Here is a 14,905-nt window from a genome sequence, read left to right on the forward strand (position 1 = left end):
GATGAGTTTGTGAGCCACACAAAACAGTTAGTGCGAAGGAGAATGGAATAAAATAAACCCTGTTGCCAAACGCCTCCACTAAGCTAGTCTAGTGCTTGTCATTATCTTTGGGATTTTAAAAACAACATAATAAAAGAGGACAAAGTTATAATCAAAACATGAAGGGAAAAAGTTTTATGAGAGTTGACGACAAAACCATAGGAGTTCATGGATCAATATAGACAATGAAACACGAGTTGGCATGCTGTTGAAGCTCTAGAAGAAAGTGCCAACTCCTTGATCATCTCAAATTTTGGAACTTCTCCTTCAAATGACGTGATTTTCATAGTCTTTAAGTGAACGGCATTTTTCAAGATATAAACTGCAAGATCTCTCTCTCCTGGTGTTCCCGAGTAGTCCGACCAGTTGAGAGTTTGTAGACTCAACAACATACATTCAGGGACAGTACTTGGTTGATTCCAGTTAACCATCGTATCATCATGACAGTGATTCTGCGATCAAATAGATGAATTAAAACTTTTACCATGTTTTATTTTTGATAATAAGACTTTCACCATGTTGTGAGCATCAGGACAAGAAAGAAAGAGCCAAACGAACAAACTTACATCCATTTCATGAAGCTCTAGTACTTGTAAGTTAGAAGAATCATTGAGCAGTCGGACAAGCAGATTCGAAGAAAACTCCCCAAAACATATCTTCAGATGTTCAAGCTGGTTGAAGACAAAACCTTCATCATACATATCCTGCCCATAAATATTGAAATTATTAACAAAAGATGATTATACTGTAGATGAGTTGGTAAAATGGAAAATCATTACCTTTGAAGATATACATATTGAAAGACGCTTGACAGATGTGATTGATCCAATAAGACTCTTGATGTTATGTAAATCAACATCTACATCTGCCTCGATCAGGTTAGGCATATTCTCAACCAAACAGTAGTGTCTCTTATCACTACAATCTTCAAGTTTAAAATACTTTAAAAAAGGAGTTCTTATCTCAATCCCACCTATATCAAAATTATAAGGTATATAGAGCGATAAACTCTGCAAAGATGGGACAACAACAGTTAACTTTCCCATGCTGTCATGCTCACATAGATCTACCAATAGATCTTTAAGAACAGGGCAATTAGATAGAAGCCGTTGAAGAGATTCTTCATCATTATGGTATCTCACGCTTCGAAGATGCATAGTCTTGAGAGAGGGAAGAAAAGCCACTCGAGGAACATCCAAGAGAATTGTGCCTTTCAGTTTCAAGATCACGAGCGATTTGCAAGTATACAAGTTGCTCGGCAATATATTTGGCTTCTCCGGATAAGATTCATAAATAATCTCCAGCTTACGTACACAGTGATAAGCAGCTATTACAACCCAGAGCTTGATATTCTCAGTTGTAAAATTTCTACTACTTAAGTCAAGACGGAAGCTTTCTATAACCGGAGCTCTATGCAATGGCAGATTTTTGTCAAGAAAACACTGTAACATTTCGCAATCAGAAGGTGAATAATGTCTACCACCGTAATCAAGTTTAGGCAACCACATCCAAAGATACTCCCATCGTTTCGACAAAACGCTAGTGGACACAGCAACTTTAGTCGGAACAAACAATAATATCTTGATAAGCAACTCATCAGATAACTCACTGATTCTGTCCATATCTTTTAAAAAACCCCCAAGTTACTAATGTTACTGTTCACAGAAGTTCCGACCTTGATAAGAATAAAAATAAAACACAAGAAAACATCTTTATGGCTCAAGAAGCTAGCAGAACGAATTAGTAACAAGTGAAAAAAACTAAGACACAAGAAGGAACGGGACAAAACCTTAGAGAAAGCTAGAGGCTCGGGAACCAGAATCAGAAGATTAAGATAGAGAGAACGTGTCCTAAGAACCGTATACCCTTTTCAGTTCTGAGTAGACATGGATGTCTTAACTAGGTAAGAATCCAGGAAGGGTAAATGTAAAAGAAGCTTCAATCGAAAAGCACAGAAAAGGAAAGGATTTGGTTTATCAGAAGTTACCTGAACCGCTGAGCATCGGGAAACGGCCAAAGCTTCGTCCTCGCCGTTGCTACTCTCACCCAACCCACCACTCATCAAACCGTTCGGCTTCCATTTAATTTGGGGGTCACTGATGGGCATGTTACTGGGCCTGATAATTATAGGCCGAGCTTTCATGTTAAAACTATTTTTCCATGTTACTGCGCCGTATCAACGTCGGCGATTTGATATATCGGAGGGCCATTTTTTTCGGGGAGATTTTGTCTAATTTTGGAATTTGATAATAACGATGGGAAAAGGGTCCAAATCAACTCTAAATATTTGCTAAACGTTTTTTCATACTTATACTTCAGTACCCTGCAAATAACGATTTAAACTGTGTTAAATTTCAAATTTACTACCTAAAAATTGTTGTCAATTTCAAAATATATTCGAACGGTGTTAAGTTGGAGTTTAACACTGTTGAGTCATACGAGTCGTGGCGTCTATATGGCAATAAGATTAATTAAAACGATGTCGTTTTAGTTATTTATATGTGTGTTATGGTTGATACAAAATGACTAAAACGATATCGTTTTAGCTTGTCTCAATGCCTTGTGGATACTAAAAGTCGTATGACTCATTTCTGTTAAATTTCGACTTAATACCGTTGGAACATATGTTGAAGTGACAACATTTCATATAGTTCAGTTAGCAAATTTGAATTTTAGCACTGTTCAGATTGTTATTTGCATGATGTTAAAATTTAGATATGAAAAAGCGTTTGACAAATAATTGAAGTTGTTTTTAGCCATTTTTCCTAATAACTAATGAGAGCCACTTAAAAAAACACTTAATACGAGGGAGAATGGAATAAAATAAACCATGTTGCCAAACACCACCACTAAAGCCAGTGTAGTGGATGTCCATTACCTTTGCGATTTAAAAGTTAAGACAACATAATAAGAAGAGGACAAAGTTTTAATCAAAACACATGAAGAAAAAAGATTTCAGAAAGTTGATGACAAAACCATACGAGTCCATTGGATCAATGACTCAATCAAACACGAGTTGGCATGTTGTTGAAGCTCTTGAAGAAAGTTCCAACTCCTTTATCATCTCAAGTTGTCGTTGTACATCCATTTCACGTGAACAAATTGTCATAGTCCTTAAGTGAACGGCATTTTTTAAGATATAAACTACAATATCTCTCTCTCCTGGTGTTCCTTTGTATACTGACCAGTCAAGGGTTTGTAGCGTCGACAACACACATTCAGGAACAGTACTTGGTTGATTCCAGTATTCCAAATCACCAAATTCTTCATGATACTGAGATCAAACAGCAGAATTAGACTAAAACCATATTGTGCATCAGACCGAGGAAAAAAAGAAAGAGTTAGCGAACAAAAACTTACCTCCATTTCGACAAGGTCTAGTGTTTGTAAGTTAGAAGAATCTCTGAGCAGTCGGACAAGTAAATCCGACGAATGCTCTTTGCACATACATATCTCCAGATGTTCAAGCTGGTTGAAGACAAAACCTTGATCATACGCCTGATTCTGTATTAAACGAGTTGATAAATTCTGTATACGCCTGTATCATCAATAAGTGACTATATTAAACGAGTTGATAAAAGGAAAATGGATTACCTCTGAACATATTGAAAGACGCTTGACAGATGTGATGGATCCAACAACACTATTGATGTAAGGTAATTCAACATCTACATCTGCCTCGATCAGGTTAGGCATATTCTCAACCAAACAGTAGTGAATCTTCTGATTATGATCTTTCAGTTTAAAATACTTTAAAGAAGGAGTCTCTATCACAATCCCATCTATATCGTGAGTATCAGGTATAAAGAGTGATAAACTCAGCAAAGATGGGAAAACAACAGTTAGCTTTCCCGTGCTGTCATTCTCACGTAAATCCACCAATAGATCTTCAAGAACAGGGCAATTAGATAGAAGCCGTTGAAGAGATTCTTCATCATCAGGGAATCTCACACTTCGAAGATGCATAGTCTTGAGAGAGGGAAGAAAAGCCACTCGAGGAACATCCAAGAGAATATCGCCTTCCAGCTTCAAGATCACGAGCGATTTGCAAGTATACAAGTTACTCGGCAATATGTTTGGCTTCACCGGATAAGAATCATAAATAATCTCCAGCTCACGTAAGCAGTGAGAAACTGCTATTACAACCCACATCTTGATACTCTCAGGTCGAAGATTTGAATTACGTAAGTCAAGACGGAAGCTTTCGATAACATGAGCTCTATGTAATGGCAGATTTTTGTCAAGAAAACACCCCAACAACTTGCGTTCAGAGCGTGAATTATACCTACTACGGTAATCAAGTTTAGGCAACCACATCCAAAGATACTCCCATCGTTTCGACAAAATGCTAGTGGACACGGCAACTTTAGTCGGAACATACAATAATATCTTAATAAGCAACTCATCAGATAACCCACTGATTATGTCCATATCTTTAAAAACCCCCCAAGTTACGACCTTGATAAGAAAAGAAAAAAAGGATACACAAGGAAACGTCTTTAAGGTTTAAGAAGCTAACATAAGCAACAAATGCAAAAAAATCAGAAGTCAGATACAAGAAAGAACGGGACAAAACCTTAGAGAAAGCTGGAGGCTCTCGAAGGTGCCCGAAGAATTGTATACCGTCCTCAATGCTGATGAGTGTCACTGGTTGTCTGAACTAGGAATCCATGTAGATGAAGAAGTTGGTTTATCAGAAGATATAGGAATCGCTGAGCATCGGGAACTGGCAAAGCTAATTTGGTCTTCACCGTTGGTACTCTGCAATCACTCACTATTCATCAAACCGTTCGGCTTCCATTTAATTTGGGTTAGCGAAAGGTTTAGTTATATTATAAATGATGGAAATATTCTTGGGCCTTATGGGCCGAGAGCGTTCATGTTAAACTCTCTTTCTCGTATTTGAAAACTGGAGTCCTAATTAATTATCCAAACAAAAAAAAACATAAATATGGTCCATAATAAAATTACGACTGCGGTCGGAGGTATCAACGTCGGCGATTTTATAGATCGGAGAGCCATTTTTTTCTTGGCGAGATTTGGAAATTGAGTAAGTGAAAAGGGTAATGATGAGTTTGTGAGCCACAAAAACAGTTAGTGCGAAGGAGAATGGAATAAAATAAATCCTGTTGCCAAACACCACCACTAACTAAGCCAGTGTAGTGTGCAATGTCATTATCTTTGGGATTTAAAAGTTAAAAAAAAAAAAAAAAACATAATAATAAGAGGACAAAGTTTTAATCAAAACACACGAAGAAAAAAGATTTTAGAGAGTTGATGACAAAACCATACGAGTTCATGGATCAATGATCTCAATAAAACACGAGTTGGCATGTTGTTGAAGCTCTAGAAGAAAGTGCCAACTCCTTCACCATCTCAAATTTTGATACATCAATTTCACCTGACCAAATTGTCATAGTCTTTAAGTGAACGGTATTTTTCAAGATATAAACTGCAAGATCTCTCTCTCCTGGTGTTCCTGTGTATCCCAACCAGTCGAGAGTTTGTAGCCTCGACAACATACATTCAGGGACAGTACTTGGTTGATTCCAGTCAACCATCGTAGGAGAATGACAGTGATGCTGCGATCGAATAGATCAAATTAGACTTTTACCATGTTGTGCATATATATATCAGACAAGAAAGAAAGAGTCAAACGAAGAAACTTACTTTCATTTCATAAATGTCTAGTACTTGTAAGTTTGAAGAATCTTTGAGCAGCCGGACAAGCAGATTCGAAGAAGACTCCCCCAAACATATCTTCAGATGTTCAAGCTGGTTGAAGACAAAACCTTCATCATACATAGCCTGCCCATGAATATTGAAAACATTAACAACAGATATATATATCAAAGATGGGACAACAACAGTCAACTTTCCCATGCTGTCACCCTGGCGTAAACCCACCAATAGATCTTCAAGAACAGGGCAATTAGATAGAAGCCGTTGAAGAGATTCTTCATTGAAGTATATTACTCTTCGAAGTACCAAAATTTTCAGAGAGGGAAGAAAAACCATTCGAGGAACATCCAAGAGAAACTCGCCAAAGAGGTTCAAGCTCACGAGCGATTTGCAGATATACAAGTTACTCGGCAATATGTTTGGCTTCTCCGGATATGAAGAAAAATCATAGACCTCCAGCTTACGTAAGCAGTGAGAAACTGCTATATCAACCCAAAGCTTCATATTCTTAGGTTTAAATTGTGAACTACAAACAAGAAGAAAGCTTTCTATAACAGGAGCTCTATGCAATGGCAGATTTTTGTCAAGAAAACACTGTAACATTATGTCTACCACCGTAATCAAGTTTAGGCAACCACATCCAAAGATACTCCCATCGTTTCGACAAAATGCTAGTGGACACAGCAACTTTAGTCGGAACAAACAATAATATCTTGATAAGCAACTCATCAGATAACTCACTGATTCTGTCCATAGCTTTAAAACCCCCCCTAAGTTACTAATGTTACTGTTCACAGAAGTTCCGACCTTGATAAGAAAAAAAATAAAACACAAGAAAACATCTCTAAGGCTCAAGAAGGCATAAGTAACAAGTGAAAAAACTCAGACACAAGAAGGAACGGGACAAAACCTTAGAGAAAGCTGGAGGCTAGGTTACCAGAATCAGAAGATAGAGAGAAAGTGTCCTAAGAACTGTATAACCTTAGAGAAAGCTGGAGGCTCGGTTACCAGTGCTTCAATCGAAAAGCACGGAAAAGGAAAAGAGATGGTTTATTTAGAAGATATCGCTGAGCATCGGGAACGGCCAAAGCTTCGTCCTCACGGTTGCTACTCTCTCACCACTTCATCAAACCCCTTCGCCTTCCATTTAATTTGGGGGTCACTGATGGGCATGTTACTGGGCCTGATAATTATAGGCCGAGAGCTTTCATGTTAAAACTCTATTTCTCGTATTTGGGAAAGAAAAAAAAAAAAAAAAATTTGGAGTCCTAAATGTTTCATATGACGCTGGCCGGAGAACCGGACAGACTAGCCGAAGTAATCGAACTACGACTTCTACGAGAAAAATGAGGTATAGTAATGTTCAACAAAGTTAAATGAACTGGGCCTGCTGGATTGAGGCTTGTTGGTAACGGAGGAGGACGACGGCGACCGGAGTTATCAACGTCGACGATTTCATATATCGGAGAGCCATTTCTTTTTTTCGGGGAGATTGTGTTTGATATTGGAATTTGAGCAAGTTAAAGGGTAGTGTAATGGAATAAAATAAAACATGTTGTCAAACACCTCCACTAAGCTAGTGTCGTCTAGTGCATGTCATTAAATATTTGGGATTTTAAAACAACATAACTAGTGACTCAATGATGGACTGGACAAGAGCAATTTTAATGATTAGTGACTCGATGAAACACGAGTTGGCATGTTGTTGAAGCTCTGGAAGAAAGTGCCAACTCCTTGATCATCTCAAATTTTGGAAGTTTCCATTCCCCATGATCCTCTTCACGTGACGTGATTGTTGTAGTCTTTAAGTGAAGAGCATTCTTCAAGATATACTTCTGGTCTTCCTGTGTATACCGGCCAGTTGAGAGTTTGTAGACTCGACAACAAACATTTAGGAACAGTACTTGGTTGCTTCCAGTCAGCCCTATCATAATGCTCATGATACTGAGATCAAACACAAGTATTAGACTAAAACCATATTGTGCAGGTGAAGGAGACCAATTATACAAAAGACAAAAGAAAAAAAAGGGACCATAGTTTTTAGCAAACAAAAACTTACAGCCATTTCGAAAACCTCTAGTGTTTGTAAGTTAGAAGAATCTTTGAGCAGCCGAACAAGCAGATCCGACGAAAGCTCTCTGCATCTACATACCTTTAGATGTTCAAGTTGGTTGAAGACAAAACCTTCGCCATACACAGCCTGCACATGCACAATATGACGAAACATGAACAAATGGATATAGAGAAATGAGTTTATAAATGGAATAGGTTACCTCTGAACATATTGCAAGACGCTTGACAGATGTGATTGATCCAATAAGACTCTTGATGTTTTCTAAATCAAGATCTAAATCTGCCTCGATCAGGTTAGGCATATTCTCAACCAAACAGTCGTGACTCTTATTATGAGCTAAAAATTTAAAATACTTTAAAGAAGGAGTTTTTATCACAATCCTATATAAACCATCATTAGGGTAAAGTATAGAGAGTGATAAACTCTGTAAAGATGGGACAACAACAGTTAACTTTCCCATGCCGCAAAAATCACGTAAATCCACCCTTAGATCTTCAAGAACAGGGCAATTAGGTATAAGCCGGTGAAGAGATTCTTCATCATTAAGGTATCTCACATTTCGAAGATGCATAGTTTTCAGAGAGGGAAGAAAAACCATTCGAGGAACATCCAAGAGAATCTGGCCTTTGAGTTTCAAGATCACGAGCGACTTGCAGGTATACAAGTTACTCGGAATTATGTTAATTAGCTTCTCCGTATAAGAATTATAAAGAATCTCCAGCTCACGTAAGCAGTGAGAAAGTGCTATTACAACCCACAGCTTGAAACTCTCAGGTCGAAGATTTGAATTACGTAAGTCAAGACGGAAGCTTTCGATAACAGGAGCTCTATGTAATGGCAGATTTTTGTCAAGAAAACACCCTAACCTCTTGCGTTCAGGGGGTGAATCATACTTACTACCGTAATCAAGTTTAGGCAACCACATCCAAAGATACTCCCATCGTTTAGACAAAATGCTAGTGGATACAGCAACTTTAGTCGGAACATACAATAATATCTTAATAAGCAGCTCATCACATAACCCGCTGATTCTGTCCATATCTTTCTAAACCACCAAATTACTCTTGTTACTGTTTCCAAGAAGTTCCAACCTAGATAAAGGAAAAAAAACACACACACACACACAAATAAAAACATCTTCAAGACTCAAGAAGCTAAAGAAGTAGTAAAAAGTGAAAAACTCAGACACAAAGAGGACGGANTGAAACTCTCAGGTCGAAGATTTGAATTACGTAAGTCAAGACGGAAGCTTTCGATAACAGGAGCTCTATGTAATGGCAGATTTTTGTCAAGAAAACACCCTAACCTCTTGCGTTCAGGGGGTGAATCATACTTACTACCGTAATCAAGTTTAGGCAACCACATCCAAAGATACTCCCATCGTTTAGACAAAATGCTAGTGGATACAGCAACTTTAGTCGGAACATACAATAATATCTTAATAAGCAGCTCATCACATAACCCGCTGATTCTGTCCATATCTTTCTAAACCACCAAGTTAATTTTGTTACTGTTTCCAAGAAGTTCCAACCTAGATAAGGAAAAAAAAACACACACACACAAATAAAAACATCTTCAAGACTCAAGAAGCTAAAGGAGGAATTAGTAAAAAGTGAAAAACTCAGACACAAAGAGGACGGGACAAAACCTTAGAGAAAGCTGAAGGCTTGGCCGCTAGGGAACCAGAATCAGAGGATAGACGGAAAGTGCCCGAAGAACTGTATAGTAGACTACGTTGTCTGTACTAGGAATCCAGGATTATTGCGTTGAGAACAAGCTTGGTCTGGCCGTGATAGGATTAAGAGAAGAAAAGTTCTTCAAATAATATCAAGAGGTCTAATATCAATAATAAAAGTTATGTTCTTACGATTATCGAATCTAAAACCAACAACTATGAATTGTTAAGTTTCTATTATATCTAGAACCTTAAATAAAAGGAAAACAGAGACACCGACTAAGGGCTTGACTGGTTCAAACGCTGCGGTTGCGGTTGCGGTTGCGGAAGATTGCGGAAGCGGGCGATTGCGGTTTCAAGCGTTATTAAGCGTTTTGAACGACTGGTTTAGCGATTTAAAATTGATGCGTTTGCGGGAGGTTTTCCAGCGGGTGCAATAGCGGTTGGAATATAAATAAATGTGATATATAATTATATAAATGTTTTAAAATATCAAAAACTTTATTAAACTTAATTTATAATTAAAATTCATTAAAAATACTAAAATAATTATTTAAAAAACAAATAAATTTCATAGTAAAATAATTATTACTTTATGCATTTGACTTTTTACCAAAACTTTAATCAAGTAATTTGATAAATGACTAAACATATGTTTTAGATCGTATATCTTCTTTCTTAAATCTCACACACTCAATAAGTTCTATGGAGCAGTATTTGCATCAGTAGTAATGATCAAGCGAGAGTTGAAAAGAGTCACTCGTGATTTGTTTTTATATTTTTCACAAATAATCTTATTTTCTTAAATTTCTGATGAAATGTTATATTTATTTAGATTTTTTTGAACTTATGTGCAAATTTACTTCAAGTTTTCCGGGTTATTGTTAATTGAAATCTTATTTTCTTCCAATTGTTTATTTTTAATATTCTCAATCGTATCCGTAGTTCAATTTCTTCCATCATTAATGAATAAAATAGTTAGGTAAAAGATATATATAAAAATATTTCATTATCATTGCTTTATTTCAAGTTTTTTCAAAAAAAAAAAAAATTCCAAACGCAAACGCCCGCAACCGCAAACACTTGCGGGAAACAGCTTTTAGAATTCAGTGGTTGGGAGCGATTGGAAGCGGCTGGGAGCGATTGGAAGCGGTTTATGTGATTGGTACCAATCGCTAGCAACCACTACCATCCGCAAACGTAGCGTTTGCGGGAGATAGCGGGAGAACCAGTCAACACCTAAGCATCAAAAAAGTAAAGAAGTAACCAACGATATTAATATGGGCTTTCTTTGCAAACGAAAGGCCCAAATTCTAACCAATCTCCACCAAAGCAAGTGGACACAAATCTCCAAGAGAAACAGAGTAAAAAAAAATCTCAAGGAAACCTATTAGCCTTGTTTCCAGCAAGAAGGCAGAGAAGCAGAGAGAGAGAGAGTGAGAGAGAGATAAAGCAGCAGCAGCAGCTTCTTCTTCTTCTTCTTCTTCTTCCTCCTCTTCTACAAAGCTTTCTCTCATGTGGACTTCAAATCCTTCTCTGCTTCTCTCTCTCCACATTTCTAAACCAACATTCTTCTTCTTCTTCTGACACTTTACCAGACCCAACCCAACCAACATTCACCGCCAAAAAAATCAAGCAAGCACCAACCAAGTCAAAATCCGCCATTAAAGATGCCTCTTCCGAACTTCACATACACCATTTTCATTCTCTGCCTCTTCTTCTTCACACTCCTCTCCGCTACTGAACCCCTAAATCTCACTCTCCCTCACCAACATCCTTCCCCTGACTCCGTCGCTCTCCATGTCATCAGGTAATCAAAAAAGTTCCTATCTTTCTCTCTCTCATTTCACATTTTCCCAGTAAAAACTAAATCTTTCTGTTTCTTCTTCCTCTAAAATTCACAGGAGTGTCAATGCATCTATGGCAAGAAGACAACTAGGCTCCTCCTCTTCCTCCTCCTCATCCTCATCCTCATCCTCCTCCTCTTGCCGGACCGGAAACCCAATCGACGATTGCTGGAAGTGCAGCGACTCAGACTGGTCATCAAACCGTCAAAGACTCGCCGACTGTTCAATCGGCTTCGGACACGGCACACTCGGAGGCAAAAACGGCAAGATCTACGTCGTCACCGACTCCTCCGACAACAACCCAACAAACCCAACTCCAGGAACACTCCGTTACGGCGTAATCCAAGAAGAGCCCCTCTGGATCGTCTTCTCTTCAAACATGCTCATCAGATTGAAACAAGAACTCATCATCAGCAGCTACAAGACCTTAGACGGCCGTGGATCAGCAGTACACATCACAGGAAACGGATGCTTAACTCTACAATACGTTCAACACATCATCATCCACAATCTCCACATCTACGACTGTAAACCATCAGCTGGATTCGAGAAACGAGGTAGATCCGACGGAGACGGGATCTCGATCTTCGGATCTCAGAAGATCTGGGTTGACCATTGCTCCATGAGCCATTGCACCGACGGGCTTATAGATGCGGTGATGGGTTCAACAGCTATAACGATATCTAACAACTACTTCACGCACCACGACGAGGTGATGTTGTTGGGTCATGACGATAACTACGGGCCTGATACGGGGATGCAGGTGACGATAGCGTTTAATCATTTCGGACAAGGGCTTGTTCAGAGGATGCCTAGATGTCGGAGAGGTTATATTCATGTTGTGAATAACGATTTCACCGAGTGGAAGATGTATGCTATTGGTGGTAGTGGTAATCCTACCATTAACAGCCAAGGGAATCGTTACGCTGCTCCTTCTGATCCTAGCGCTAAAGAGGTAAACTTTTAATCTTACTACAAAGTTTAATTACCCATATCTAAAAATCTTTCCTTTTTTTATATATGTTGTTGTTGTTGTTATAATGATGTGGGAACAACACTTCTTATCTTTGAGAACTTTTTAGGGTTTAGTATGTTTTTGTGGATAGATTTAAAAACCATAGAGAACTTTTCATTGAGTGATTGACAAATGTGTAGTTTTCATTCCTATGAGTCCAGTTCATATTTCACATGGACAGTTGTTGTGTTGGTCTTTTGCTACTAGGAGGAAAAAAAATATCTTCAAATATCCGGTTATAAGTTTTTTATGTAAATGGGAAAAAAATGACATAAAGAAAGAAGAATCTTATTTTTTATGAGAATTGGGTCTACGAGGAGTGAGAGATAGCGATGGTATGTATAGTATAAGTGCATGACAGCCATGTGGGCTGCTTCTTCTTCTTCTTCTCTGTCTTCCTCCACACACTTTTTTTTGGTTATTGTTTGAGTAGTACCACGCGCTAAGAAGGGGCGTGGAACAGAGATTGTTTTTGCTGATTTGGTGTAAAAAAAAAAAAAGCAGGTGACGAAGAGAGTGGACTCGAAAGACGATGGAGAATGGGCGAATTGGAATTGGAGATCAGAAGGAGATCTGATGGAGAATGGAGCTTTCTTTGTGTCATCTGGTGAAGGAATGAGCTCAATGTACTCAAAAGCTTCTAGTGTGGACCCTAAAGCTGCTTCTCTCGTAGACCAGCTCACTCGAAACGCTGGCGTTTTCGGCGGTCCCAGGTAAATAATACTTTTTGTTTTTTACCCTTCTTTTGATATAGAGAACATTTTCATAAAAAGAAAAATGAAGCATGATCTTATATACTAATTAAAATTAGCTGTGAAAGCGCGTGCTTAGATAGAGGAGGGAGCGTATGATTTTGCTATTGTCGTTAAGTCCAAGCCACTGATAACAACCCTAATTTTTTTTTACTATTTTGGTTTGTGTTTTAGTGTCTCTGTTTTATAGTATTGATTATGTCACTACGTGTTATAATAATGGGTTTTGAAAGTTGTCTAGGTCGAATTTAAGTTGTCATACTACACAGTCTAGAATAAATTGGTCCTTACTTTTTTTAGAGGTTCTAAAAATTATTCCTAAAATGAAGATATGTAACTAGAGAGAGTATTATTAGTTGGAAATTTGGTAAATCATTACTAATTCGAATCTGAATTAAAAAAAAATAGCTCATTGAGAGAATGTGAGACAATAGGATTTTGGCAGTATTCCAAAATTTCAAGTAGAGAGAGATGCACGTGATCGTCTGCTTGGGGAACCGACCAACTTGACTAATGTCTCTCTACCCACTTGCCCATTTTTCATATTTTTACTACTTTATTCTTTTCGAGTTTCCATCATTTTTGTTTGTCCCTTTGGGATTATTGGGGGCGGTCTAAATGTCTGTCATATTGTGTTAAATGTTAATTAAGATCTTGATGCAGCTACATTTTGATACATCAAATCTAATTTATTTGTCATTCTATAATACAAAAGCCAATTAGTTTTTTTGGGAGTAATGATGTCATTATGAGTTAGAGGGGACCCTTACGTACAAAGATGATTCCTTTTTCTATGGATCCATAAAGTCCTTCGCATTAGTTAATGTATCTTTTTGACTTTTTTATTTTAAGCTAACGTATGATCAAATCTTCATATAACTATCTAATGAAATGATTTTTTTTTGGTGAGGGCAGGGATGATCAAGGTCAGAGTGGCAATTCTTATTCACCGTATGGAGGTGAAGGCAGCAGCAGCGGTAGCGGCGGTGGAGGGATCGGCGATATGAGTGGTATGGGCGGTACAACAAGAGGAAGTAGTAGCAGCAGTAACGGCGATGACAGCAATTTCTTCGGGATGATATTTGGAAGCCATGCACTGCCGCGGCAGCCGCGTTTAACGTTATTGTTTTCTTTGTTAATGATTTCGGTTTTGTCATTATCATCAACTCTATTATTGTTGTAGAACGGATGGATAACAAATAGGATTTGAACCGTCCAAATTGATTGGTTTTTGGTGTAAAGTAGCTCTCTCTCTCCATTATTTTGTTACTTTTCTTTTTACAACAATGCAAAACCGGAAATGGAAATGGAAATGTGAAGGCAACATCAAAGACTAACTTTGTCTCATCCAATCAAATATGCATTGGTTCATCAGGAGGATGTAACATTTTCATCTTTCTATTAGTCAGCTTTTTGTTTCCATGTCCATTGTCCACTACCTTTTTCTTTCTTCTTAACGAAAACTACGTTACAAAAGTGTTTGCAAGTGCGTTGAAAAATATAGAAGAAATTAACCAATGAACTACAAGTCCAAGTCAAAATCAGTGTCTTCATTAAAAAAATATGAGTCAGGAGTAGTTAAGAAACATATCGTCATCATCGGTAAACACTTGTAGTTCCTAGCAAGTTTTGCAGAAGCAGCAATGAACAGCACTAAATTTTTATCTTCTATGACATGATCTCGTCGGCGACATTGTGGATTAATATTCCCGGTCGCCATTTACAAGAGACCCAAAAAAAAAGAAAGAACAAACAAAATAAACCAATTATTAGAGTGTTTCTAAAAACATTACTTGTGATAAGAAAAAAAAAAAAAAAAAA

At 37.8% G+C, this 14,905-nt stretch overlaps 3 protein-coding genes and 2 pseudogenes across 8 annotated transcripts in view; 1 reads left to right on the forward strand and 4 right to left on the reverse strand.

The window, feature by feature from the left end:
- LOC104712100 (FBD-associated F-box protein At4g10400-like) lies at positions 61-4,470 on the reverse strand. 6 transcript variants are annotated; one of them, XM_010428922.2, is made up of 5 exons: positions 2,027-2,290; positions 1,829-1,915; positions 819-1,714; positions 606-743; positions 61-491 (listed from the first exon to the last, which is right to left on the reverse strand). In XM_010428922.2, the coding sequence occupies exons 3-5, from the start codon at positions 1,659-1,661 to the stop codon at positions 213-215; spliced, it is 1,260 nt and encodes a 419-aa protein (XP_010427224.1). In that variant the 5' UTR covers positions 1,662-1,714; positions 1,829-1,915; positions 2,027-2,290; the 3' UTR covers positions 61-212. The 6 variants fall into 6 exon arrangements, with proteins under 6 accessions (XP_010427224.1, XP_010427223.1, XP_010427222.1 ...); XM_010428921.2 differs by having other exon boundaries at positions 1,829-1,933; XM_010428920.2 differs by having other exon boundaries at positions 1,829-1,938.
- LOC104715671 lies at positions 5,352-6,515 on the reverse strand (annotated as a pseudogene).
- On the reverse strand, positions 7,386-8,839 carry LOC104715672 (annotated as a pseudogene).
- Positions 10,837-14,345, forward strand: LOC104712101 (probable pectate lyase 13). Its single transcript, XM_010428924.2, has 4 exons — positions 10,837-11,280; positions 11,375-12,272; positions 12,837-13,045; positions 14,000-14,345. Exons 1-4 carry the CDS (start codon positions 11,141-11,143, stop codon positions 14,265-14,267), a joined length of 1,515 nt encoding a protein of 504 aa, XP_010427226.1. The 5' UTR covers positions 10,837-11,140; the 3' UTR covers positions 14,268-14,345.
- Positions 14,607-14,905, reverse strand: part of LOC104715673 (serine/threonine protein phosphatase 2A 57 kDa regulatory subunit B' epsilon isoform-like) — a 2,571-nt gene continuing 2,272 nt past the window's right edge. Inside the window, exon 4 of the mRNA XM_010433064.2 lies at positions 14,607-14,703. Within this exon, the coding sequence (XP_010431366.1) occupies positions 14,607-14,703 (97 nt within the window). The remainder of the gene's footprint in view (positions 14,704-14,905) is intronic.

This window comes from Camelina sativa, chromosome 9 (assembly GCF_000633955.1).
Source record: "Camelina sativa cultivar DH55 chromosome 9, Cs, whole genome shotgun sequence".
NCBI classification, from domain to species: domain Eukaryota; kingdom Viridiplantae; phylum Streptophyta; class Magnoliopsida; order Brassicales; family Brassicaceae; genus Camelina; species Camelina sativa.

Coding starts and splice junctions, on each gene's coding strand:
- LOC104712100 (XM_010428923.2), bottom strand. CDS start 1,661: ATGGACAGAATCAGTGAGTTATCTGATGAGTTGCTTATCAAGATATTA. Junction 744..818: donor CAATATGTATATCTTCAAAG/GTAATGATTTTC, acceptor ATTTATGGGCAG/GATATGTATGATGAAGGTTT. Junction 492..605: donor TAGAGCTTCATGAAATGGAT/GTAAGTTTGTTC, acceptor ATTTGATCGCAG/AATCACTGTCATGATGATAC.
- LOC104712101 (XM_010428924.2), top strand. CDS start 11,141: ATGCCTCTTCCGAACTTCACATACACCATTTTCATTCTCTGCCTCTTC. Junction 12,273..12,836: donor CTGATCCTAGCGCTAAAGAG/GTAAACTTTTAA, acceptor AAAAAAAAGCAG/GTGACGAAGAGAGTGGACTC. Junction 13,046..13,999: donor GGCGTTTTCGGCGGTCCCAG/GTAAATAATACT, acceptor TGGTGAGGGCAG/GGATGATCAAGGTCAGAGTG.